General features: G+C 39.0%; 1 protein-coding gene across 1 annotated transcript in view; it reads right to left on the reverse strand.

The window, feature by feature from the left end:
* CNTNAP5 (contactin associated protein family member 5) overlaps positions 1-27,642 on the reverse strand; it is a 799,405-nt gene that overhangs the window by 377,783 nt on the left and 393,980 nt on the right. Inside the window, exon 7 of the mRNA XM_042994206.1 lies at positions 17,355-17,498. Coding sequence (XP_042850140.1) covers positions 17,355-17,498 — 144 coding nt within the window. The remainder of the gene's footprint in view (positions 1-17,354; positions 17,499-27,642) is intronic.

Below are 27,642 nucleotides of genomic sequence, written 5' to 3' on the forward strand. Positions count from 1 at the left end.
TTGCTCTAACCACATTTTGAATGCTCCACAGTCGCACATGGCTAGTGGCTACCATATTGGACAGCATAAATCTAGAGTGCCGTTATAATGGTGATGATAGACCTTGACGCCAAAGTAGATTCTGCACCACTTTTCATATGAGAACTCTCCTATACTGACTTTTATTGTTCAAAGAGATTTGGGCAGAGATCCCTAGTTCCCTACTCAAAATCCATTCTCCTTGCCTTTCCTGTAGTGGATCTCCAATGAACTTGAGGCAACAATAGGCTCCAGTGGGTGGCTACATGTCCCCACTCCCTCTGCAAATCTGTGTGGCCAGGTGACTTAGTCTGCCTTTGAGGCATGACAGGGCAGAAGCATTAACTGGGACTTCCTGGAAGCCTCAAAAAGAGCTGACTCAGCCAGCAGGGATATTCCTTTGGCCTCTGCTTTTTCTCCTGTTTGGCAGCTTTGCACGTAGACACGATACCTCAAGTTCCAGGAGCTTACTGGGACCCTCAGGATAAAAGCCACAGAGCAAGTATGGCTTGCATGAAGGATGGAATGATCTGGGTCCCTAACTGCTTCCTGAGGCTTCTCATCCCAACGTTACTGTTTTGTGGAGAGGGCAGAAGAGCTTATAGATAACTGATACAAGCATTGCCAGTGGTCTTAGGATAATACCATTTGAAGCAATTGTAACGAGCTGAATTGTTCCTCCAGAATTCATATGTTGAGACTCTAATCCCCAGTATCTCAGAATGGGACTGTATTTGGAGATGAGACCTTTGAAGAGGTGATTAAGTTAAAATGAGGCAATTAGTGTGGGCCCTAAACCAATCTAACTGGTGTCTATAAAAGAAGAGGGAAATTGGGCACACAGAAAAACCATTTGCATGGAGACACAGAGGAAAGGCCACGAGAGGACAAGGTGCCCATGTGCGAGCCAAGAAGAGAGGCCTCAGGAGAACCCGAACCCGCTGACACCTTGATCTCAGCCTTCTCCTCTCCAGAACCTTAAGACTATCAGTTTCTGTTAAGCCAAGCCAATCTGTGGTGTTTTGTTATGGAAATCCTTGTAAACTCATACAGTGAGAGAGGGCTGGTAAATAACTCTCCTTAATGAAATCTTTGCCTTGAGAGGTATTTTAGAGATGATCTAAAGAATGTTTCTCAGTCACAGCACCAGAAAGAAGAAATCAACTGTAGAGTTTACCCAGCTACCTAGTAACCTGGTTGGATGGAGAAGCCTCATCTCCTGACTCATACAGTGAATCTAATTAGGTCATGCTGCTGCTGCTGCATTAGGGACAGAGATTATTACTGGAGGTAGACAGCCCGAAGATCATCCCTTTCTGAAAGAAAGAGAGAGAGAGAGAGAGAGAGAGCAAACAGAGAGACAGAGAGAGAGGCGAGAGGAACAAGAGATCCGAAGCAGAAGCAGGCTCTGTGCTGATAACAGCAAGCCCGAGGCAGGATTCGAACCCACAGACTGCAAGATCATGACCTGAGCTGAAGTCGGACACTCAACCAACAGAGCCACCCCTGGAAGGTCATCTTCTAATTCTGTATCTCAGGTGGCTAAAAGGTAGGTGGTGCCAATGATATCTTACTTATATGTGAAGATCACTAGGTATACAGAGGAACAGCCTCCCCTCAGAAGGTGCTTCCACCCTCCAGTGTTAAATAAGGAGACATTCTCACTGCTAATCAGACCCTGATGGTCTGGATTGGTATAATCATCCCAGCACAAATTTAAACAAATACTTATTAAGCATGTACTACCTGTAGTATGCTAGCTTCCTCACTGGGAATTCAAATGAATCCTTTCTCCTCTTACAAAAAAAAAAAAAAAAGTAATTCAGTTATTCAACTTCTGTTGATCACCATTTTCATGATGTGATGTTACTTTAGCTAAAATTTAGAAACCCAGTGATTAGAGCAGGGTAGAAAACGTACATAACACATATCACAGCAAATGGACATGGATTTGGCATCAGAAAAGCCAGGGAGAGAGACTTCCTAGCTATGTAACTTGAGAAGTGACTTTAAGATCATTAACACTCCTGTTTCTCTCAAATAGTTGTCTACTTCATAGAGTGACTTCGAGGATTAAAATAGATAAGTGCGAAAAGCAGTTGACAGAGTATCTGGCACATACTAAATGCTCAGTAAGTTATTATTTTCATTACAGACTATGTTGATGACAAGAAAAACAAAAGAAGTTATATGAAAGAATATTCCTTTTTAAAAAAAGAAGACTGGAGGGCAGCCTGGGTGGCTCAGTCGATTAAGCGTCCAACTCTGGGTTTTGGCTCATGTCGTGATCTCAGTTTCATGAGTTCCGGCCTCATGGTAGACTCCGTACTGTCAGTGCAGAGCCTGCCTGGGATTCTCTCTCTCTTCCTCTCTCTCTGCCCACCCCCCCTCATTTTGTCTCTGTCTCTCTCACAATAAATAAACAACAAAAAAAAAAGACTGGAAAATCTACACTGGCATAGTATTTATGGTTGCCTTTGTTTGACGGGAATGCCGGTGATCTTTTTCTTTCTTTCTGCTTTTCTATATTTTACAAATTTCCTGTAATCTGTAAACATGAATTTTCTTGTGCAGCCAAATGCTCTACCACTGGCCTATACCCCCAAATTCTCTTGTGAAAAATGAAAATGAAATATCATTGTTTAGGCGTGCCTGTGTGGCTCAGTCGGTTGAGTGCCCGACTCTTGATTTTGGCTCAGGTCATGATCTCACAGTTTGGGAGTTTGAGCCCCACACTGGGTTTTGTGTGGACAGCACAGACCCTGCTTGTTATTGTCTCTCTCTCCCTCTCTCTCTCTGTCCCTCTCCCACGCTTGCTCTCTCTTTCTCAAAATAAATAAATAAACTTTTAAAAAATGTCATTTTCTAAGATACTTATTGGTTCCTATGCTGGTCATTTAATTACATCGCTGGGAGGACTATGACTCTTGTGCTTTCCCAGAGCAGTATCAGCCCTAATTGCCCCACATTTTTATAAAACGTGGGCCCCACTGCATCCTGTAAGGAGTATAAGGTTGTAGGGTTATCTGGGTCATGAAGCACTAAAATTGGACCTCTGGGCTATAAATGGCCGTACCCTGGTTATAAACACTTAATTTTATAAGTAAAAACATGGAAAAAAAAAGTCTGGATTGTCTTAACAGTTTTCCCCAGTCATCACACTGTTAAAAGTCTGGTAAAATTCACATGCTTTCTAGTTTCCTGGAAGAATATGAGATAGGTGCTTGCTACGGTTTCTGTGTGAAATGTTGTATTTGCCGGTGTATAACAGAATGACGAACATCCACCAGAGCCTCTAAAACTAAGAGCTTCTTCTGGGGCTGCCTGATCTTCCATTAACCTTGCGAAGCTACCATTGAACACTGCATCTCAGCACTGTGTTCCTGCAGTGCTCCCCCAAATCATACTGTGCTTCTAAGTTTTCACCATGGGTCATCCATCACTGAGGTAAACAGTGGGTTTTAGGGCATTCCCTCAGCCCCAAATCTGGTCACACAAGACATTTTTATCAGACACACCAACTGTGGCTCGTGGAGGCTGAACGTGTCCATTTGGCCTTGTTCTTCATCTCCGGGCACCTTTCTTAAAGGCCTAGTCGATCTATTTTTCACTTTTAAATTATCATTATTTTTAAAAATAACATGTTATTTAGCTACTGGACTCTGTGGGTGCAATGAGGACAAATATGAATGTCCTTCAAAGGGCTGTTTCCTTGGCAGAAGCAAGGTACTCTGGGGACCTTATATCAGGGAGGAAACTGAAGTAATAATTGACCACCATGGGGGAGAATGGATAACCACTTGGGCTGATGTAGGAACAGAATGGGGAGCTGAACTAGGACATTAGAGAAAAATGTGGAAACAAATGGCAAAGAAATAAAACTGTTTCAAAGAGAGAGAGTGGTGAGTTGCATGAGAAAACCTTTCGGTGAAATGTGAGAAGTTTTGTGAGAATTGCAGCACGTCAAATCCTCACCAGAGGGGTAAATTGTTCAAGTGATTCACATTCTAGTCTACCCACAGCACGCCCCAAACCTTCTGAGTATGAGAAATTCCTTTCAATGTAACAGATTACATGGACCCATAAAAGAGAGTAAGAGTAGTTTCACTATTTTCTACTGAGGCAGCAAGCAATGACACAGTTAAATAAATTAACACGTCCCTACTCACACAAGCCTGCACGTGTATTTAAGAGTTTGCACTTAAACCCCTGTGAGACATGCTATGCTTGCCCAAGGTTATGCCCAGGCGACATGAAACCATGAATATACACATGCCTCTGGTTTTGTCTTCCCTACCCCCTCTTCAAGATGTCCAGAGATGCGCCTCTGGTTTTTAGCGTGCATTTTAAAAGAAATAAAAGAGACTAGAGAGAGTGCCAGTTACCCATTTCTGAGTTTCAGCTCCAAAGCCACCCTTCTTTGGCCTGCTTTTGACACTGGAATTGGACTCTGTAAACATTTCTCACCTGAACGTTAGGCTCTGTCAGTAGAGGGCACTAGAGGGCCACTGCAAGGAGATTGCATTTGGGAGACTTTTCCGGGTTCCTGTCTTCCATGACTGGAAAGTCACTGGAGAGCCCCATGATTTCTCACAGTTGAGTTCCAGCTGTGCCCTCAGCTCACACTTTCCCCGTAGGGGGCAGCTCCCACAGGCAACTTCGACCTGCGCTGTCTGGCAAGTTTCACTGTTATCCAAAGACTGCCTGGTCCCCTGGTAACCTCCCTTTCCAAGAGGTGTGAATCTCAGCCTGGGAGGCAGGCAGGGGGAGCTCTCCTAGTCCCTAGTTCCTTCACAGTCTATTCTCCCTAGGGCCAAGAGAAACTACCTGATCTTTTTCAACTTGCTCTTTCTGGATCCTTAAGTCCTCTTTTGCCCATTTTAGCAAGTTAACCACCTTCTAGCTAACATTTTTTTAAATAGTAATAATAGTAATAATATACATATATACGTGTGTGTGTGTGTGTGTGTGTGTGTGTGTGTATCCTTTTCAAACAACCTAGATCTTCGCAGATAGAGATATCTTCTAAATCTTGTGACACGAAGCAAAGAGCTTCTCAGAAGCCATCTCAGCTGTCACACATGAAACAGATCCAGTGCCAGGTCCCTTCTTACCGAGGTCGTGGTGATTCAATGAGGAAAATTTACATAAGATTATTAGGAACTTACAAACACATGGAAAAGGTTTGATTTTATCTACCATTTTCCTAACCTAAAATACAATCTGGAGCTCCTAATTTATCGTCCATAGATAGACTTCAGGGGTATGTATGTGCTCCAGAAATGTTATGCAAAATAAAGTGTGCCCATAATTTTCATTATATTCTTCAAGGGGTACATGTCTCCTAAAATGTTAGTAATCACTGACCTAAAATCTTTAGAGTTGTTCGTGTCGAAGGCCATTTACCAAACAGGACAGACATAGTCATAGGACTACAGTCTTCATGGGGAGCATAGAATGAGAAATGATGAGCAAAGTGGAGCAATAAAAATAATTATAACACTATTATTAGCTATTAGTGATTCAATGCTTATAATATCCCAGAAGTCACCATGCATCTATGAAGTAGATGATGCCACCGAATCATGATGAAGTAAAGTAACTTGGTCCAGATTCTGTAGTTATTATGTGATGATGCTGGGATTTAATCTCACTGCCTTCAAAGATTATACACTTCTTCAACACACAGTACCTTCCTTATATACATTTCAACACTATGAGTGACACAGAAAGGTATGTTTAGTTTGTGAAACTTACAACATACTTAAGGTCTTAAGTGAAAGGAGAAACTCTTGCAAAGAACTAGACTAGAATAAAACATTGTTTCCAAGAAATACTACATTCCACTGTGAGTTTCTGTGGCTCTGCCTTGAAATGCCTTCCTATCACCTCAGAATTATCTGAGATGTTTTTCCTCAAAACCTACCTCAAGTTCTTGTACGTTCCTGAAGTCTTTCCTAAACCCACTAGCCCTGTGACTTCTCCTCCTTAACTCTTGTAAAGTATTTTTGAATCCTGCCAATAATTTTCAGTGGTTGGGGGGTATGACGGCCAGAAGCACACCTGGCCTTACAGGTGGGAAATCAGAGCTGTAGTCAAAGCAAGAAAGCAAGAAGCTATGAAACCGAATGGAATCATTGAGAGAACCACTGATAATCATTAGAGTATTCAAGGTGGCAAAAGAAACAAAAATATATGCCAAACCATTAAGGCAACTGAGAGGAGATGAGGAAGGGTGGCCATCAAAATGGTGGCCAGGAGAGCAGAAAGTATATACAAAGAGACAGGCAAAGTTGCATCGGCTTCTAATTCTGAGTTCTAAAACGGGACTCAATGCCCAGTATGTGCATACTGGGGCAGAGAGAGGCTTAAAGTTTCCCACCCATTGAAGGCAAGTGTCATTTTCTATGAGCACAGTAGATACTCAATAAACTATATTTTGATAATGATGACTGATGATGATGAATCAAATGCTGACTTGTGTCATGCTGTATAAGTATGAGGGTCGCAACAAAGAAAGCATAATGGAGCTGAGTGGTGAAAGGTACTCTGAGGAGAAGGTGGGATCTGGAGTGGCCGGATGAGGCCAGCAGTCACAGCGTATTCGTCAGTACACCTTTCCCAAACCCATGGTGGATTCTGCTTATGGATCATAGCAACTTCTTCTATACAGGCTGGACTTGAATCCATGATTCTCCCTAGCCCTATGGTCCAGGGAGCCACAGACAACCCACTGGGGTTGACGCACGCAGGGCAGGAATGCAGTAGGTTCACACTGGTCTACCCTAATAGTGGTTCCATTTTTAAACTTCTGAAACTTCCTAATTATTTGCTATATGTCTACTGCCCTAAAGCTCCTAAGTGGCTCCCTGAAATCTACACTTGTCTGATTACCAGTTCTCTCTGGGCCTCCCCACAAGGCAGCAATTCAAGGGTCTGTGGTTGGCACAGCCTGGGGGCTCCAGTACTCTGTTCCATCTCTCAGAAGCAGCTGAATATTTTGAGGCTCATCCTGATTCAGAATGTCAACCCTACATGTGAGTTTGGAAAATGATGGCTGGTTTGGGGCTAGGTCAGGGAAGAGCTGAAAGTAAAAATGAGCTCAGCTGGTATGAGAGCAACATGGGATGAACAGGTTTAGAGCAGGGTATGTACATAGTGAATTCCAGAAACACTGAAGCATCTAGGCCTGGCTAGAAAAGAGCCAGCATTGAGGAGAAACTGGAGGAAATAAACTTCTATATATTGGAGCAGCTGATTATGAAAGATTCAAAACCCAGGCACAGAAGCTTCCATCACGGAATACAAGAGCCACTGGTCACAGAGGGTTGAGGGAGGCAAAAAAATCCCTGTGCAAGACTCATAGCCACCTCCTTAAATGCGGAAGGAAGAGCCTGGAAGCGGGACGCTGGCACTGGACACGCTGAAAGCCACGGAACCAGTGAGGAGCCCCTGCCAAGACCACAGCCATGTCGGTGTAAGGGAGTTAGGCTGTTCCCAGACATTGCTTCTGCGGCTCTTTCCTCCTCTGGCCAAAGGCAAGGGTTCTGCCTCAATGCCCGTACATGGCAAGAGATACCCCAGAGAGATTTATTTGTCAATTAGCAAACCACACAGGGGCCATTTCTGAAACACCTCATTGGTCTTCAATTCCCAAGTAAGCGGTGGTGCTATTCACGAATCTGCCCAGCCTTGTATTTTTTTTTTTTTCACTTTGACGTGAAAGTCATTCAAGGCCCCAGGAAAAAATAGATGTATAATAAAAATGAATAAAAGCTGATGGTGTAGTGCTTTCCAGAAGAAAAGGAAGAAGACTGTGAATGACATAGCCATTGCCTATATATCATTGACTTTCCCTGGTCCTGGGCAAAAAGCATCTTTCAGTATAAACTGTGGATAACAATGTCTGTCCCTGTCTGTCTCTCACAGAGGTCCCAGGGACGAAGGAGTGAACACAACCACAGGTCCATATGTCACCCCCCTTTCCTCTCCTCTGGCATTAGCATTGTGATTTGTGGCACCATGATTATCTATAAGACAGCTCTCTGAGACAATACGTCTTCAAGTGAAGGTACTAACATTGCTGGTGTTGTGGGAAAAAAAAAAAAAGAGCATTAAAACACATGCTCAGCTCATTAGCTAGAAGTTTTGCATAGAAGAAGAGAGCCTGAGTTGATTTCAAGTTTCATTTAGACCCAACTTCTTTTTAATTTTATTTTTCTATTGAAGTATAACAGTGTTCCATTAGTTACTGGTGTAAGATATAATGATTCTATAATTCTATACATTTCTCAGTGCTCATCAATTTAGGTGTACTCTTAATCCCCTTAACCTATTTCATCCATCCCCCCACCCATCTTCCCTCTGGCAATCACCAGTTTGTTCTCTGTATTTAAGTTTGTTTTTGTTTGGTTGGTTGGTTGGTTGTTTTTCTCTTTTTCTCTTTGTTCCTTTTGTTTCTTGAATTCTACATATGAGTGAAATCATATAATTGTTTTTCTCTGACAGACTTATTTCACTTAGGATTACACCCTCTATGTCTATCCATGTTGTTGCAAATTAACCACAGTCTTTTAAATTCATTTGAATATTCAAATGAGGGGCACCTGGGTAGCTCAGTTCCTTGAGCATCGACTTCAGCTCATGTCATGATCTCACAGTTCATGAGTTCGAGCCCCATGTCAGGCTCTGTGCTGACAGCTCAAGAGCCTGGAGCCTGCTTCAGATTCTGTGTCTCCCTCTCTCTGTCCCTTACCCGCTCATGCTCTGTTTCTCTCTGCCTCTCAAAAATGAATAAGCGTTAAAATACAAGTGAATATTCAAATGAATGGAAGGTATAAGGTGGAACCCACAAGGATAAAACGGGGGGGGGCAGGTGGAGGCTAAACTGGAACAGACTTTAAACAATTGAGTCAAAAATCCATAATCGTTCACCCAATAATCTTCACTCCTGGTTATCTATTCTAAGTGTTCATGGGGTGCCTGGGTGGCTCAGTCCGTTGGGCATCCGACTTCAGCTCAGGTCATGATCTCACGGTTTGTGGGTTTGAGCCCCGCATCTGGCTCAGTGCTGACAGCTCAGAGCCTGGAGCCTGCTTTGGATTCTGTGTCTCCCTCGCTCTGTGCCCCTCCCCCACTCACACTCTGTCTCTCTCTCTCTCAAAAATAAAGATCAAAAAAAATTTTTTTTAATGTTCAGAAAATTATTTTTTCATTATGTTTGTTTTCTCCAAAGACACTCTGGTGAGTTAACGTTTAAATGATGCTTATACAGAGAAATTTTTAATAAAAATTTTAAAGATATAGAATATATTTTAAGAAAAACATTAACCATAAGAAGCAAGATATAAAATTGTCAATAAAATAACACCTATGCTTTATAAAATATACATTTAAAATACAAAAACAAAATACATATAGATGAGAATAGTGTTTTCCTCTCTGGCTTATTGTGTGTTTTATTCTGTATATTCCAAATATCCCTAAAAATATATAGAAATGTATATTTTTAACATTCTAAAGAAATTTTAATGACTTCATGTAATGATTTTACCAGATGAGCTCATGAAAATCAGTCATCTTAGAAAAAAACAAGTCATAACATTGATTTAAGGTAGAACAATTTCAGGGAGAAAAACCATTCCACTGTTAGTTTCTTTTTCTTAACTTTTAAGTCATATTATTCCTCATATGACTTTGAAACTAATTTTAATGTGCCCATGAAAAGAGAGGAAGCAACTTCTCTGGAAGCTAATAATTTAGCAATATTTTTTCCAGGGTATGAGGTGCATACGACACAGAAGCAAGTAATGTGAATGTCAGACTGGTCAAATGACAGTGGAAGATAGCAGGAAAGTGCAGAGAGAAGACATGATATGTTAGTTGCTTTTTCAAGTGATTCCTTCCATCAAGGGAAAGTATCATTTATCACAGAGCATGCTCACAGAGATGAAACATGATCCCGGGGACAAACTGAAGAGATTATAGGCTTCACCAGACACTAGGGACTTTTCTCTGAGCAATTTTCATAAACTTCTGGGTCACAGGAAGGTAGGACAAAGGTTACCGTCAAGGCGCATGTATACGCCTGTGCGTGCATATACAGAGGTGAGTGCGTGTGTGTGATCTCATGTGCACACTTATACTTATCTCTGAGTGTATTTTCTTGGATTCAGAGCTGCAAGAAATAAACAACCATACTCCAGTGAGTTTCGTGGCAGTAGATACAAACAGACGATAAATTTCATAAAAGCCTGCTATTATTATATATCCGTATGCCTGTTATACTCAAGTCCACGGGGTAACATCTTTTTTATATGCCTCATTTCAAGGAAGTCCATCACTTGATCAAATGTGGACTAGAGATGGCCATTCAATTTTCTCAAATGAATGACATGAATAAGATTGGAATATATTTACTCAAAACCCACTTCACGGTTCATACAGTTTGGAAATAAACTAAATGTCAGATTCAGGACATAGAACCTAAGCTGTCACCAATCTACTTTTGTTATTTGGTGGGATCACAGAATACAAAACTACGTGTTTAGGAATGTAACTAGTCTATCAACCATTATGTTACTGCAGGTGCTGGGTTCAGAAGACTGTGCGGCTTCCGTAGCAGATAGCTGAGTGGAAGACGTTTTGTGACTGTTCAGCAATTGCAGCCATGAGGTTGGGAGATCATTATATGTGCTCGCTATTGCTATCATGCATTCAATTCCTTAATTTTAATTATTTGTAGACAAAGGCACAAAAGTGAATTGACATGGTCAATTAGCCCCAAAGTCAATTCTATGTCTATAGTCCTGCTACCAAAGACCAAGTAAATAATAAGACCATTTCTGCTATGCTCTTCCTTTAAATGAAAAAAAAATCATTTTAAGACCTATAGTGAAGTGGGTTAGACCTCAGCCAACATCCCAACAATCACATTACTCTCCTTGCCTCTAGAAGAGGGGATTAACACTCGGAAAGCAGAGCTCAAAAAAAGCATCATTTCTTATGAAGTGGAGGGTATGAAATTAATCATTTTCAGGAAACTAGCAGGGCAATATATTTCTTATATTATGTATATAATCATCCACATTACAGGTACTGTACACACACTTCAATGGACCATTTACTTTCTGATTGTTTATTATATGGTGCTGTATTAGCATAGTATGAAAGATTTGAGGAAGAATAGTGAGGTATTTTTTATGTCTACTTTAAGCTGTTAGTTTTACTGCATTTCGGGATGTGGAGAATCGTCTTGTAGTCAAATCGAGCCATAAAGACTAAATTGAATTATCCCCATGGAACAGCTGTTAAATCTCCAGGGAGTGGGCAGGTCCCACAGAAAGGAATGACAAATTGCAATGGTGATACTCACCGAATGCCACTTGCTAAAGAGGTCTGTGCTGCATGAGGCCAACACAGATGCTTCCTTGAGCCTTGAATCACATTTTATAATTTATGGGTAATATCATACCCTTGCTACCTAATGCATTGATTCCATGACTCTCCTGCTAAACTCTGAACTTTCCAAGACTTACTAGCTGTGAGAGAGTCTGTGAACACTGGCAAAGGACAGAAGTGCCACCCCTTTCAAAAGCCCTTACTTAGCACAGCAGTGACTTAGTAACCTGGAGCCAAGCTGATTCTGTAGCTGACACTGTGTCTTTGGGGGAAAACTTTACGTATGAGTAGGGGAATAAAGGAGTTTGTGCTTGTAATTAACAATGCAAACCATTCCTTCCCTCACAGCATTCCTAAAGGAAAAAAGACTAAGTATATAAAGGTGCGTGTGCGCGCGCGCGCGCACGTGTGTGTGTGTGTGTGTGTGTGTGTGTGTGTGTGTAGTGATATGAAGTGAATTCTCACTTAAGCAAGGTGATGGAAGCAATTTTGGATAAAAATAACGTTTTATTTCCCCTTTAAATTTTGAAGGTTAAAACTAAAGGCTGTCTACCTGCAAAGTAAAACAGTTTTCTTGGGATTTTTTTTTCCCCAACTACATTAGTGCTAAATGGCTTCCTCGTGCTTTGTATTAACAATACCGCCAATTAAACTCTCAGGAATGAAGGACGCTACAAAAGTTTCAGGCAACTTGGTAAGTGCTAAAGTAGTTTAAAATCAACACAACATTTATTAAGGTTTTTGGTAAATCATTCGCCCAGAAAAGGAGATGATGAAAACTTCCAATATTCAGCAATTCATTTTTTTCCTCTGTGTTATTTCTCCTTTTCTTGCTTTGTGTAACCAGTAAATTTTAAATATATATCATCATTAAAGATGTTTCTAACATGTAATATGTATGCATATTTCCTTTCTGGATACTGCCATAAGGATTTTAGTTATTTATATGTAAGTCTCAGGCTCGCATACTTTTTTTTTCCAATTTTTATTTCAATTCTGGTTAGTTAACATATAATGTAACACTGGTTTCAGGAATAGAATTTAGTGACTCATCACTAACCTATAACACCCAGGGTCACATACTTTTGAACCTTTTTATGAACAATGGGACTGAACATGCTATTATTTTTTTTTTAATTTTTTTTAACGTTTATTTATTTTTGAGACAAAGAGAGACAGAGCATGAACGGGGGAGGGTCAGAGAGAGGGAGACAAAGAATCTGAAACAGGCTCCAGGCTCTGAGCTGTCAGCACAGAGCCCGACGCGGGGCTCGAACTCACAGACTGTGAGATCATGACCTGAGCCAAAGTCGGACGCTTAACCGACCGAGCCACCCAGGCGCCCCTGAACATGCTATTATAAACGCCTGTGTTTCACCATGATCTGCCAACTCTTAGAACAGCAGAAGGTAGTGTCCTGCCTTTTAGACGTGTTGACGTTGATGACATTACTCTAAACTAAATTTCCAGTAGCATGTGATCTTACTACCAATAGGCAGATTGAACTTAAAGGAAGTGGTATATTATGAAATACTTAATTAGTGGGGATGGGGTGGGCATGAATGTGTTCACATGGCTCAAGTCCCGAACTAGACTCAAGAAAAATATCATCAGCAATCTAGTACTTAGGTCAATTGGGAGATGGATATACTGAAGTACATGTGGGTAGGATAATTGTCAAGATTCCTGAGCATGAGCCAAGGATGGATAGGCAATGTCAATGGATCTCTTAGAATGAGAGTAAGAGGATTAACCCCTTCTTAGCACCAGCCTTATTCTTCAAAACAACAGGAGTCCGAAATTTGGCCCAAGCCTTTTAAAATACTGGCAATCTTGGGGCACATAGGTTGCTCAGTCGGTTAAGCGTCCTACTTCGGCTCGGGTCATGATCTCATGGCTCATGGCTTCGAGCCCCACATCAGGCTCTGTGCTGACAGCTCAGAGCCCATTGCCTGCCTTGGATTCTGTGTTTCCCACTCCCCCTGCCCCTCCCCTCCTGGCACTCTGTCTGTCTCTCTCTCTCAAAAATAAGTAAACATTAAAAAATAATAAAATATTGGCGACATCTAACCCACTATGATTCCCTTCAAGCAAATCTATCTCATACCCTCAAATCCAATGGCCACTTTAGGAAATGTGTTACTGGGGCACCTGGGTGGCTCAGTAGGTTGAGCACCTGACTTTGGCTCAGGTCATGATCTCACAGTTTGTGAGTTTGAGCCCTGCATCAGGCTCACTGCTGTCAGTGCAGAGCCTGCTCCAGATCCCCTGTCCCCCTCTCTCTCAGCCCCACCCCCCACTCATGTTCTCTCAAAAATAAATAAAACAAAAACAAACAAAAAAATAAAATGTACTACCTGTACAAAATCCAAAAACCCAAATGAAATACAATATTCATTATAAGGTATACTTATCAAGGGGAAAATAAACATCAAGGTCATTTAAGACCTATGGGTTTTCCAGATACTCCACTAGCCAGATCACAAAGAGAATCAGGTTTGGCCTGTCTATGATACAGTGGCCTACTCTTGTCATGGGATTTAGGAGTATCAGTTTAAAGGACTTCCACTTCTGGAAAAATGGAGTAGTATAATTTTCTCTATTTCTCCTACTAAGTACAAATAAAAACTGCCAGACATTATGTATGAAACAAACCTAAGAAGACTCTGAATGGTTGAGAGAAGAAAGCATGCATAAGGATCTTGAGACCCACAGAACAACAGTGAAAGTTCCCCCAGATTTTTGGTTTTTTGCTTATTTACATCTAAGACTTGTTGCTGAAGCAGTCAGCAACCTGGAGAGACAAACTGGTGCAGATCAAAAGTGAATCCCAATTAGAAGTTTGCTCTCTATAATCAAAGAACCAGGAAAGGAACGGCATAGTAAGACAGAATTACCTTCAGACAATAACTGCTCTATGCCAGCCAAACACCACAGAAAAACTGTGGCCCTATTCCCATTCATTCATGCTGCAACAAGATGTCAAAATTCCTGGTCAAGGCTGTGTCAAAGAAGACTGATTAGCAAGCTGGGACTTTAAGCCTTGTCAGAGAGTAGCAAGTCTCTACCTGTAGTATCAACTGAAACCACATGTGGGGTAGAACTTGGACTGTCTACCCCCACTCAGCAGTTAGAGGAACCATACCCATCCCCTGTAGGGATGGTGTAGAAGACGTCTTAGTGCAGAGTCATGACATTTATCACAGTCTAGTAATAAGAAGGGCGCACACACACACACACACATACACATTGTAATGTTAATGGATGTGCCATGAAGAATAGTAATGAGGCTTTCATACATACCCCAGCCAGGGAGAGCTATCACTTAAGTGTTAGTGGAGAGCTGGAACTTTCATCCCTCTCCACCTTACCCTTAAGAGTCAATGGGTGCTGAGCGGAAAATCTGGACTCTACCCTCCCCTAGCAGAGTGGAGGTAATATCTCCCTCTCTACTACTGCAATATTGTCAGAGGAAGACAGCTAATAGAGCAGGTTTAAATATAATTCATCATAGTATAATCTCTAAAATGTCCAGGTTAAAATAAAAAAAAAAAAAACTCTTGTCACACCAAGAAACAGGAAGACATTAAATTGAATGAAAAAGACAATCAACAGATGCCAGCACTGAGATGAGAAAAAATAATGTTAGAATTACATGACAGGTATTTTTAAGCAGACATTATAATAAAACTCCTCCAAGGAACAATTAGATATTTGAGACAAGTAATAAAATATAAATATCCAGTAAAACACAGAAAGTCTTAGCAAGGAAACAGAAAATAAAGACAAACGAAAAATTTAGAACTGAAAAATATAGTAACAGACATAAAAATAATTAACAAATATGTGCAGTAACAGAATGAAGGGAATGAGGAAAGAATTAGTGAACTTGAAGATATGACAACGGAAATTACCCAGTTTGAACACAAGACAAAAGAGCTAAGAAAAAAAAGAATATGAACAGAGGATTAGGGACCTGTGGAATTGTAGTAAAAGATCCAGCATTCATATTTGTGACATTCAGAAAGGAGAAGAGAAATAGAGGACTAGAAAATACTCAAATAAACGGCAGAACATTTCCCAAGTTTAGTGAAAGACAAGAGCCCACCGATTCAGGAGACAGAATGAAATCCAAACAGGGTAAACCTAAGGAAATCACACAATACATAATGGTCAAACTCGCAAAAACTAAAGACAAAGGAAAGATCTTGAAAGCACTGAAAGAGAAATGACAGCTTATCCATGGGGCAAAATTTTTTAATAATGGTGGATTTTTCACCAGAAACCATTGAAGCCAGAAGGAAGTGGCTCCATTCTCAAGGCCTGAAAGAAAACAGCATTCAACCCAAAGTCTTATACACGAAGAACATATCTTTCAAGGATGGAATAGCTACCAACACATTATAGATTGAGGGAAAACTAAGAATTTGTCATGAGCATACACTTCGAAAAATGGCAAAAAATGATTTTTTAAATAGAAATGAGATGATAAAAGAAGAAATCTGGAAAATTCAGGAAGGAATAAAGAACAACACTAAGCAAAAATAGTAAAACAGATTTTTCTTCTTCTTTTGAGATTTCTAAATTAGGTTTGGCAGTTGAAGCAAAATAACACTTATTATGATTCCAGTTATATAGATAGGAAATAATAATTAAGAGAATTATATAATAAACAGGAAAAGGTAAAAGAATATAAAGGTAGGTAAGATTTACAAACTCCACTTAAATTGGTGAAATACCAGTAAACTGTCATAAGATGCATATTTATAATACCTAAAGAAACTACCAGCAAAAAGTATACACAGAGATGCATTCAAACACTACATAAATCAAAACAAAATTCTAAAAGTCATTCAAGAAAAACACAGGAAGGTGGAGAGAAAAGAGAAATAAAAAATGGAGGTAACAAACAGAAAACAAAAAAGAAAACAGGCATTTGAGCACCAACACACCAATAATTACCATTACATGTAAATGGTTTAAATACACCAATTAAAAGAAATTGATGAAGTGGATTTAAAAATAACTGTACTATTTACTGTCTACAAGAAAATCACTTCAAATATGTGATATAGGCTGGTTAAATGTATGCAAATGAAAAAAATGACATTTCTTATAAATGTTAATCAAAAACACTGAAGAGTGTTTATATTAATATCAGATAAAGTAGACTTCAGACCAAATAAAACAATCACAGACAGAGAAGAACATTATGTAATGACAAAATGGCCAATCCGCCAGGGAGACATAGCAATCCTAACTGTGCATGTACTAAACAACAGGGATACAAAATATATGAAATAAAAACAGAGAGAAATAAACCAATCCACAAATATAGTTGTAAATATCAACACCATTATTGAGCACCTACTATATACAAGGCAGTCTGCTAGTATTGGGAATGCAGTGGTGAACAAGAAAGAGACCGGTCTGACACTCACAAAACTCGTAGTCTATTCGGGAAGATAAATATTAGTTAATTAATTAGAAAATTATATAACTTGCTAGCACGATAAATTCATCAGAGGAAATCTCAAAGACAAAGGTTTAAACCCTCATTCAAAATTTTAATACAAATGATAAGTAGAGAAATACATAACTCTCAAGCTATAGAAGTTAACAGAATCTGCGGTTCTACTGTTGCATTTCACAGAGATAATAAAGACATTTATGTTAACACAGAGGAAGCTGCAAACACTACCCACAGCTGGACAGGAAAATAGAATTCTTCAGGTGCCTCTCATGCTTTGTTACTCCTCATAACGTTATTCACACTGACTCGATTCCTGCATTTTCTGTTGCTTCCCAGTTTCACTTGGGAGGCTGATAGGACCTCAAAGTGTGTAACATAAACACATTATAAAGAGGTTCAGGATGGAAGAAAGACTTACTCCAACATGTTAGAAATCACCACACTGAGAAAGATGTTAACTTACCACCGTGTAGATCTGATGCTTTCGTCTTTTAGCCAGGTCAATTATGTTTACTCCATTGTAGTAAAGGTTTTCAATACATCCATGGAAGTTTTTCTTTAAAAAGGTTCCAGGTTTTCCTGGTACTGGAATTCCTCCAAAACTAAGCTTTATGAAGAGAGAGAGAGAAAAAAAATCAACTCTTAGTTATAAGCCCTGAAGGAGTAGGAAAGAAAAGAGAGTGAATTTTAGTAGTTTCAATTGTATGTGTGAGCCAAGTGGCTCAAATAATTATAGATGCCACTTGATTGCACATTTAAAAGGATACTGATTAGCCCACATAAAAATAACTATAATTGCTTGCTTTTTAAGGGCTTATTTTACAAAACTATTTCACTTCCTTTCTGAACCTTTTTAATACCAAATAAAACAATAATTTATAGAAGGTGAAAAAAATAAAAGAAAATCAACAACGTTATATTTATCTCTTGTCCAAACATCTGAGATAGTATGGCCAAATGAAAGACAAGGGACAAACATAATATACCTCAATTCACCCGGAGGGAGACCTAGTTTAAAAGTCTGCATCGTAGCAAAAGAGCCTATGTACATGATTATATCCAAATTATTTTCTATAAAAATGAAAGATAGGAAATAATGTAAATATGCCATACAGTTTCTTTAAAGGAAATGATAAAGAATTAGTATGATAGAAGGTTACTTAGTTGTCAATATTGGTGCTTACTGAACACGTGATAAAATGGCAAATGAACATAATATTGATTGAAAAATGCAAGTTATAATTGGGTATAATGTATGATGTCAACAACAAAAATTGTTCTTACAGTATAAACTTGGAGGAAATGCACTGAACTGTTAATTATGGCTGTCTCTTGGAAGAACATGAGATATTAGTTTTTGCATTATTATTAGTTTTTACCACTTTCTTCCAGTAAAATACAAGTTGCTTTTTTTTAATACATTTTTTAATGTTTATTTATTTTTGAGAGAGGAAGAGACACAGCATGAGCGAGGGAGAGGCAGAGAGAGAGGGAGACACAGAATCCGAAGCGGGCTCCAGGCTCTGAGCTGTCAGCACAGAGCCCGACAAGGGGCTCAAACTCACAAACCATGAGATCATGACCTGAGCTGAGATCAAGAGTTGGGAGCTTAACAGATTGAGCCAACCAGGTACCCCTCGAGCCAATTTTTATACATGTTTCTCTTGTTTCACTGTCTTTGTAAAAACTTCTTAAATTCATGATATAGAACTTTGCAAAAACAAAACAGTAATTTTTATGTATTTCCTGAGTATATACTATACTGATTCTGACAGCACATCACATTAAAGAGATATCTTTCTACTCCTATTTTACACATAAATCATTTATTAGCCCATTTGTTTGTTTATTCAAACTGAGAAATGAATGCTGTTTTATCCATTGGTTTTTAAGAAATCCCCATAAAATAAGAATACAGGGTATTATATTGAAACTTCTGATAGGTTCAATTATATTAATAGATCATAAATTAATAGGCTCTTTGATTGAACCACACATGTGCTTCATTTGCCCTGAAATACACGTGCTCATACTTTAAATAGTAAATCAGTTTGTGCTCTAATTTTCATCTTTTGTCAAGTATTTAGATCAAGCCTAGATTTGTCTCTGAGAAAAACTATGGGAATGTTATCTTTGACTCTATTTAAGAATGGCTCATAAATCTTGGGAAATACTGTGGAAAACTTAAAACACCAATGAAATTGTTCAGTTCACAAATATTTTGTGCAATTCTTTCTTTGATAACTTGTATAAAATCTTCCTTCTTGATTTGTTGCAGTATTCAAATATTTTCAATTTGACTCAGTTACATTAAAAAAGTTCCATTTCTGTTTTCTACATTGTTTCCATAAGTCAAATTTATAACGTAAGAACTAAATGGAATATTTGTCATTTTTAATTATTTTTTTGTAAATACATTTTTTTGGGTGCTGAGCAGTTTAGGTCCACAATGGAACTGAGAGGAAGGTACAGAGGTTTCCATCTACCCTCTGTCCTCACCCATACATAGCCTCTTTCATTGTCAACATCCTTCACCAGAATGGTACATTTGTCTTAACTGGTGAACCTCACATTATGATCACTCAAGTTCACCCTTGGTGTTGTACATTCTTTGGGTTTGGACAAATGTATAATGCCATGTATCCACCATTACAGTATCATATAGAATAGTTACACTGCACTAAAAAAAACCTCTGTCCTCTGCCAATTCATCCCTCTCCCGTGCCCCCCAACTACAACCCTTGGCAACCGTTGATCTTTTTACTGCCTCTGAAGTTTTTCCCTTCCCAGAATGGCATACTATTGGAATCATACAGTATGTAGCCTTCACAGATTGGGTTATTTCAATTCATAATATGGATTTAAAGTTCTTCCATGCCTTTTCATGGCTTGATAGCTCATTTCTCTTTACTGCTGAATATATTCCATCTGGATCTACCATAGTTTATTTATCCATTCACCTACTAAAGGACATCTTGGTTGCTTCCAAGTTTTGGCAACTACAAATAAAGCTGCTATAAACATTCATGTGCAGGTTTTTGTGTGGACATAAGTTCTTATTCATTTTTATAATTTAAAACATATAATGATACTTTTTTAAATGTTGGCCACCTTCCTCAATTTGTAAAAATGTTTTTAACGCTCTACTTCACTCAGTTGTGATTTAGGAAAATAAGAATTACAGGAAATACTTGAAAAAGAGAGAAAGAGGAAAAAAACACTTTTTTAAATAGAAAAAAAATTAGTGTTTGAAAGATTTGGGGTAGAGAAATTTATTTTAGAAGTCAAGTAATATAGAGTGTACTATCTACTATAAAATTGTAATTTCCAATCACACTAAGGACAGCAAAAGCTGTTTATAGCCTGGGTGGGGGATTTTTGGAGAAATTTGGTAGGGACAAGAGACAAGAGTATAATTAGAAATCAGTGTAGGCCCTGTTCTTTGATTCTCTTCAAGATTGAAACCTGCTGAGGCCTGGGGGACAGTCATATTGATCACAAGATGGATTTTGGAAAGCACAGAGGTATCTCCCCCACCCCTCATTCCCAAAACAGTGATGGCTAAAGTCTATTAGAGATGCCTCTAGTTCAGCAGGGACCCAGAGCAAACTTTGCCAGAAGGGAGACAGACTATCAATGGCTGAGGGAAATAATACAGAAAGGTGTGAGGGTTCTTCACCACGACCTGGTTATTCTAGTATAGTGTGAGGTAGGCTGCTGAGGGTCTCACAGGCTGGGGGATATGGATGGACTGAGGATGGTGGTTGGACCTGGAGGTCTGGGAGAGGCCAAGTGACCAGACCTCAAAGCAGGAGCCCATTGCCAGTACCATGGACAGCAACCGTAGAAACCAACCCTTTAGCCCATACTGCCTCTAATGCTGGAAATTACACAGCCCCCCTCCCCCACCCCGGCCAGTGATCTGCCCAGGGAAAAGGGAAGAAGAAGAGGAAATAGGAAACATCAATATAACCCAATACTTACACAGTGCACTAAGTCTTAAGCAGGCATTAACTAGTTATCATTTATCATCCGGGTTGGATTTTTCTGCCTGTCAAATTCAGTTGGGGAGAAGAAACAAAACGATGTTTCTGCACATTTGAGTGTCAGTGTACATTTTTTGACCTCTTATATTTTCAAATTTTTCAGGTAGCTGAAAATTTGGGATTATAATTATACTATTGAATTATTGTTTGTTGTAAGTTAGAATGGAAAAATTTGCTTCATATATTGATTCTTTCCTACACATATAGTATTGATTTTATATAAATACTTCATAAACCCTTGTAGGCTATACTTGATATGTGTTTATTAATTCTGCATTAATAATTCTGTTCCTCAGATCATTTACATTCATATTTTTATCTGGTTTACCAAAACTGTGAGAATAAAAATTAAAATATTATTCTGGACAATGTTTCTGTCCATCAAGCCATTCACACTAAGTTCACTCTCATGACCTGAGATGGCCAAATTATTTGACTATTATTTGCAAAAAATGAATATTGATCATTCTCAAATTATTCTGCTTACTTCAGCTGGCATCTGATTGACTGTCACCCAAGTTCACAACACTGACTTTTCTCCTTTAATGCTGCCCATTAGTTCATTCATCTGGCAGCAGAATTGGAAAACTAATGATCACTTCCTTTAGTCTGGCTCCTGGGCATCTATCCTGGAACTGCCACACGGGCAGCTCATGTAAGGGTAGTGTTAACAAATATCTAAATAGTAGGAACAGATAGTTTTTTTTTTAATTTTTGTATTTGGTATTTTACTTGATACATACATCTGCCTAGCATAAGTGGGTATTTTTTAATGTTTGCTTATTTATTTATTAGAGAGAGAGAGAGAGAGAGAGAGAGAGAGAATAAACGGGGGAAGGGTAAAGAGAGAGAAAGAGAATCCCAAACAGCCTTCACCCTGTCAGTGCAGAGCTTGACATGAGGTTTGAACCCACAAACCACAGGGTCATGACCTGAGATGAAATCAACACTTGGACACTCAACAGAATGAGCCACTCAGGCACCCCAGTCTAGGTGTTTTTAAATAAGGACCATAATGATTATTATTTTATGACAGCCTTTATCTTCTGATGTTAATTTTTACTTTCAGTGGTATTATTTTTTCCAACCCTGCTTTTTCTATAAATTTATGTGGTGTATCTTTGTCCCCGATTCCAAATTTTTATAAAAAAAAAAAAACACTTTTGTTTATTTCTACAATAAGTGTGTTTCTTGTAAACCACATATGTATGGTGTTTGTTTATTAAAGCAGTATGAGACTACTTACCCCCTGTGGAATTGTAGATAATTTTTAAATTTATTGCTGTAATTATAAATATTATCTACATTGCTTTATTCTATTTTGTTTCTTATTTTTTTTATTGTCTCTTACACGTTTTTGCTATATAGACTCTGCAGTGGTTACTGTTTTATGAAGCTGACTTGGAAGACAGTCACTAAGATCACCTAGCTTCTCAAACAATGGCTTTGAATCAGTTTCTTTTTATTAATTTTTAACTTTTCTAAGTTTATTTGTTTCAAGAGAGACAGACAGTGCAAGTGGGGGAGGGACAGAGAGAAGGAGAGAGAGAATCCCAAGCAAGCTCCACATCACCAGAGCAGAGCCCAATGGGGGGCTTGAACCCACAAAACCATTTTTTTTAAATGTGAAATTTATTGTCCAATTGGTTTCCATACAACACCCAGTCCTCATCCCAACAGGTGCCCTCCTCAATGTCCATCACCCACCCTCCCCGCCCTCCCACCCCCAATCAACCCTCGGTTTATTCTCAGTTTTTAAAAGTCTCTTATGGTTTGGCTCTCTCCCACTCTAACCTCTTTTTTTTTCCCTTCCCCTCCCCCATGGGTTTCTGTTAAGTTTCTCAGAATCCACATAAGAGTGAAAACATATGGTATCTGTCTTTCTCTGTATGGCTTATTTCACTTAGCATAACATTCTCCAGTTCCATCCATGTTGCTACAAAGGGCCATATTTCATTCTTTCTCATTGCCAGGTAGTATTCCATTGTGTATATAAACCACAATTTCTTTATCCATTCATCAGTTGATGGAAGAACCCCAAAACCTTGAGATCATGACTGGAGCTGCAACCAAGAATCGGAAACTTAGCCAACTGAGCAATGCAGGTGCCCCTGGATTACTTTCTATGAAGCACAGATTGTTTTGTTTTGTGTTTTTTCTTCAGCCCCAACTTGCTCTAATTTTGTTTACTTAAACTATCATAATGATTATTATTAATCAGTCTTCCTACTTTTTCCAGTTTGAAATTCCTTTTTAAGGTATTATGTTATGTAGCAATTTGTTAGGAAATTGCATAAATTTATAAATTATATCAGTGTTCATCTCCCTTTTCACAGCCAAGTGTTTAAAGGCACTGCTTCAGGAACTTCTCTGGCTGGAATCAAGCCCATATCTGTTTCGTACTTTCTGTGGGACCGTGGGGAAAAGACATAACTTCTATTTGATTCGTGATCCTCATATACAAAATGAGGGTAATGATGATACTTCTGTCACATAAACAACTTAGTGTGACTGGGTGTTGTGAGAATTAAAAGCTTTCCTATACCTGAAGGGTTAAGAACAGATCCTGGCATAAATGCTTACTGTTATCAGTGTTGTTCATACTGAAGAAACTTCTCAGTTAAGAAGTTCTTCCAAACTGTCATTTTGTGGCATTAGATTCAACAATTTCTGAATGAAATCTGTATGGACAGTAATTCCTTTAATATTTTTCAGTCTAAAGGTTGTGATAATCTATATTGATATTTTATTCAATAGCAATTCAAGAGAGTGACTTTTGTTTTGAATTAATAAACAGACTAACTTTCCCCCAACATCCTATAGATGCCTCCTGGTTTTTAGATTTTCAGAACACTGGAACTAAATACATTGTGTTCTCCTTTAAAAAGGCTTATTGGTCAGTTCTAGATTTCCATTTATATTGAGTGGAAAAAGAAAAAGAGAGATATGTCTTGCTAGAATTTTATGGTCACTGACTATTTTCATTTGTTTTCAAATTAGGAAGACTAGTAATTATATAGTATTATAAGAATAGTAATTAAAAATCTGTTATCACTTGTTCTACAGGTAGGGAGGATATCTTCTCAGGGTCATGTTCTACATTTTTAAATTCAGTCATCATTCTAAAAAGTATTGTTTTTGATTTATTTCTTTTTTTGATTTCCTGAATTTCTATTCTATTTTTTTTTAGTTCCTTAAATATATGTGTTGTACAAACTATTATTTTTATTGCCCCACATATCATTATTATGTTTACAATTGCCCATATATTTCCTTTAAACTTTAATGAGTCTCCTTAAATTAATCTTTGCTTTCAAGCCAAACCTTCCTGTACGCTATGAACCTCTTCATTCACTAATTTCATTGTGCAGGATTCTTATGATATGATCCTTCGTGTCCATTCAGACTCTGGCATATTCCACCTTGGGGCAGATATTGATGATACTGAACAGAGATTATATTTCAGAGAGCATCATCTGTATGATGTTGCCCAAAGGTCTTCAGTATATGGATCGCAGAGCTGGAAACCAGCTTCTATTAGTTCATGGGCTCATAACGCTATATAATTGTTACAGTGTAAGGGGACCAGATACCCTGAACCAGTTCTTTCCAAATAGCCTTTGACAAAATCACATTTTAAAAAATATTTGTTCAATTAACACCATCTCAGTGATGCCCACCCTGAACAACATATTCAAAACAGTAACCTGTTTCTGTCTGTCTTTGAACTTCCAATCTATTACCTAGATATATTTTTGCATGTGTCATCTTACTCACTATGTAATTTACTTGTTATATTTACTGCTTATGGTTTGATTCTCCTGCTAAAATGCAAGCATTATGAGGGTAGTGTCTTTGTTTTTTCTCTGACATCTTCCAATATTCCAAGCACTTGAAATGATGCCTGATATATAATGGATGCTGAATAAATATTAGTTGAATGTTTTGGAATCATCTCTCTAAAAACATTTCTCAAGGACACAGACAATATCTCACTCATTTTTGAATATTTAATGCAAGAGGTAGGATTCAAACCTAACAAATCCAACAAATATTTGTTGAATTGCTTTTAAAAAAGAGCACTAGCGATTTACTTTAAAAACTGATTTTGCCTTATGATTGTTCTTTTGCTTTGGTCAATCTAGCCCCTTTCTTAGCTTACTTTTCTTGTTTGTTCCTGCCAAATTGCATAGTGTGCCTTTCATTGATCTTATTGGGCAACAAAACCGGGGGTTCGATTGTAAAGTTCCACTCACAGTCTCAGTGTCTTGGGCAACATAGTCCATCTGGTAACCTGATGGGCTTGCTGGTGTCACAGGTGGGCTTCAACTGGATGAGTCCCAGAAGAAAACCTGCTTTGATGTTAAATGTATGAGGTCCAGAATCTGCCACTCTCTCTTCCTTTGATCTCAGTCCTCTTGTTTGTCTGGGGTTTGCTTCTCTTTTTAAATCTTTGATGTTACTTCTATGGCATTGAGTTAACTCCTCTTTATTGGCTTTTTCCCTGGCCCAGTTTAAATTTGAGAGTCTTCCTGCTTGGAAGATTCCTTTTTCTGTCAGACTGAGATTTCTGGTACTTTTGAAGTTTCCAGTTTGTGAATGTTTGTCTCACTTTTGCTCTGATAGTCCACTTTTTAACAGAGAGTGGATGAAAATAGATTCAAACAGCTGTCTTCTTTTTCAACCATTACAACTTGCACTGGTTTGGTGCTTGGTGAACCATGGGTCGAGTTGATGGCTACTGGCTTGGTGCTTGGTGAACCATGGGTAGAGTCCGTGGCCCTTATGCAGGAAGAACCCATCACTGACTTTTGGAATGTTCTCAAAGGTTATGAGTTTCTGCCATTTGAAATGAGACCAGAAACCCCAATTTTCCCGTGAAATCTTTTGATTTTTAAACAGTAGCCTGAATTTAAATAGTTAAAAAAAGAAAAATACCAAACTGGCCACATGAGATAATAGCAGCCCAAAATCTTTCCCAAGGTCACCATCTTAGGGCTTTTTCTCTACTATTTGACTTGATTGATGACTCTGTAACTTTTCTGGAATGTTTGATCTCTTTAAAAGGCATACGGTATATATGATGTCTTATTTTTGTCACTACTTTAGGGTCACAAATTAGAGAATATAAAAGGTTACATGTTCATCAAGAATTACCTCTTCTTTATTGTTTCCATAATCTAGTCTTTTATAAATTCCCAGTGTCCCCTCATTTCTGCACAAGAAATGCCCTATGTCTGTGTTGCTGGGGACAGAAAGCGAGTAATCTCTGACCCAGACACAGACTTGCATTGAGTACAAGGGAGCCTTGATTTCACCAGTCCCCCTCGTCATACAAAGTGCCTTGTTTGTGTCCGTGCCTCCTGCCTAACACTCCAGGTCCACATTTACCTTGCTCTGGCTTTGCCTTTGAACCCAAGCCCAACTTTGCTCTGTATGTGTCAGTTGGATTTGGCCTCAGAACTCTCTCTTGGATAAGTTTTTGTTCTAATAATACCAACAGTGGCATGCATTGATTCATTTTGCACATTGGGCACTAGGCTTAGAGTTTACTTACATTATTTTACTTCTGACTTTTGAGTTGGGTATTGTTCTCTGCTCCAGACTAATGATGAAGAAAACGATGACACACAGAGCTTTAGCGTCTTGACTGAGGCCTTACAGTCAAGAGGTGGAGTTGTTGGAATGTCAAGCACTTTGATCCAGAACCTCATCTCTTATCCACTGCACACACTACCTCCCCTATCACTTTTGCTACTGCTGGCTCCATAGAGTGGCCCTCCTAGTAAATCAGGCCCCAGGTTCAGGTCAACATCTTGCCCTGGTTTTCCAGAAACTTTCCCATTTTTAAAACTGAAAATCTCATACCCTCTGGACCTCCTTAATCCTGGGCAACTGTGTTATATACACTGTTGGTAGGATGTCTGCAGTCTCCCTGAGGGGGAGAAAAGAAGAGGTGATGTACAATTATTGCAGCAGAAACCATCAGTTTCCTCAACAGCATAAATCAGCTTTCCCTATTTCCTCTGCTGGAACAACCCTATATCCTCAATCTATAAGCATGTTTTGCACCGGCGGCTAGATTCCAGCCACCTTTATTTATTTATTTAATTTCCAGTAGTATCTTTAGTGCTGCTCTTGGCCCAACTTTTGTCAATTGCTAGCCTATGGTTCCTGTCTCTAAATAAGCATCTTTTTACAGACTCATAGACGTCAGGTGCTGACACAGCCCAATTGGTTCAACACATATTTATAACTTGTTCTGTCTGAGTGAACTTAACAATATTTTTACCTTAGGTTTTGGACAGTGGGTTAAATCATGTATGTTTCTGCATTCAAACAAGGAGCTCATTAAAAATCCTAACTGCAGTATCCCCCATACACCCAGGCAAAACGGGCTCCTGCTGTGGAGCCAGAACCCAGGTGGGCCCCACTTGACCTTTCCCCAGTTCCATCCTGCCTCATGGGGGAGCCAAGGGGAAACAACTATGGAAAGCTGCTACCACCCTTATAAAACACAATTTCCTTATACAGCACCCCAGAGCTTCCTGCCGAAACAGTTCTGAAAGTGCCTTGTGGGCCTGAATGGTTCTCTCCTCATCTGCCATCCTGAGGATGGACCATGGATGCATAGGTCTGAGCAGTGGCCAAGGGGCAACTGTTTCCACTGTAGACAGGGCTTGAACATATGGGATGTACCAGGTA

Source organism: Panthera tigris, chromosome C1, assembly GCF_018350195.1.
Source record: "Panthera tigris isolate Pti1 chromosome C1, P.tigris_Pti1_mat1.1, whole genome shotgun sequence".
Classification (NCBI taxonomy): domain Eukaryota; kingdom Metazoa; phylum Chordata; class Mammalia; order Carnivora; family Felidae; genus Panthera; species Panthera tigris.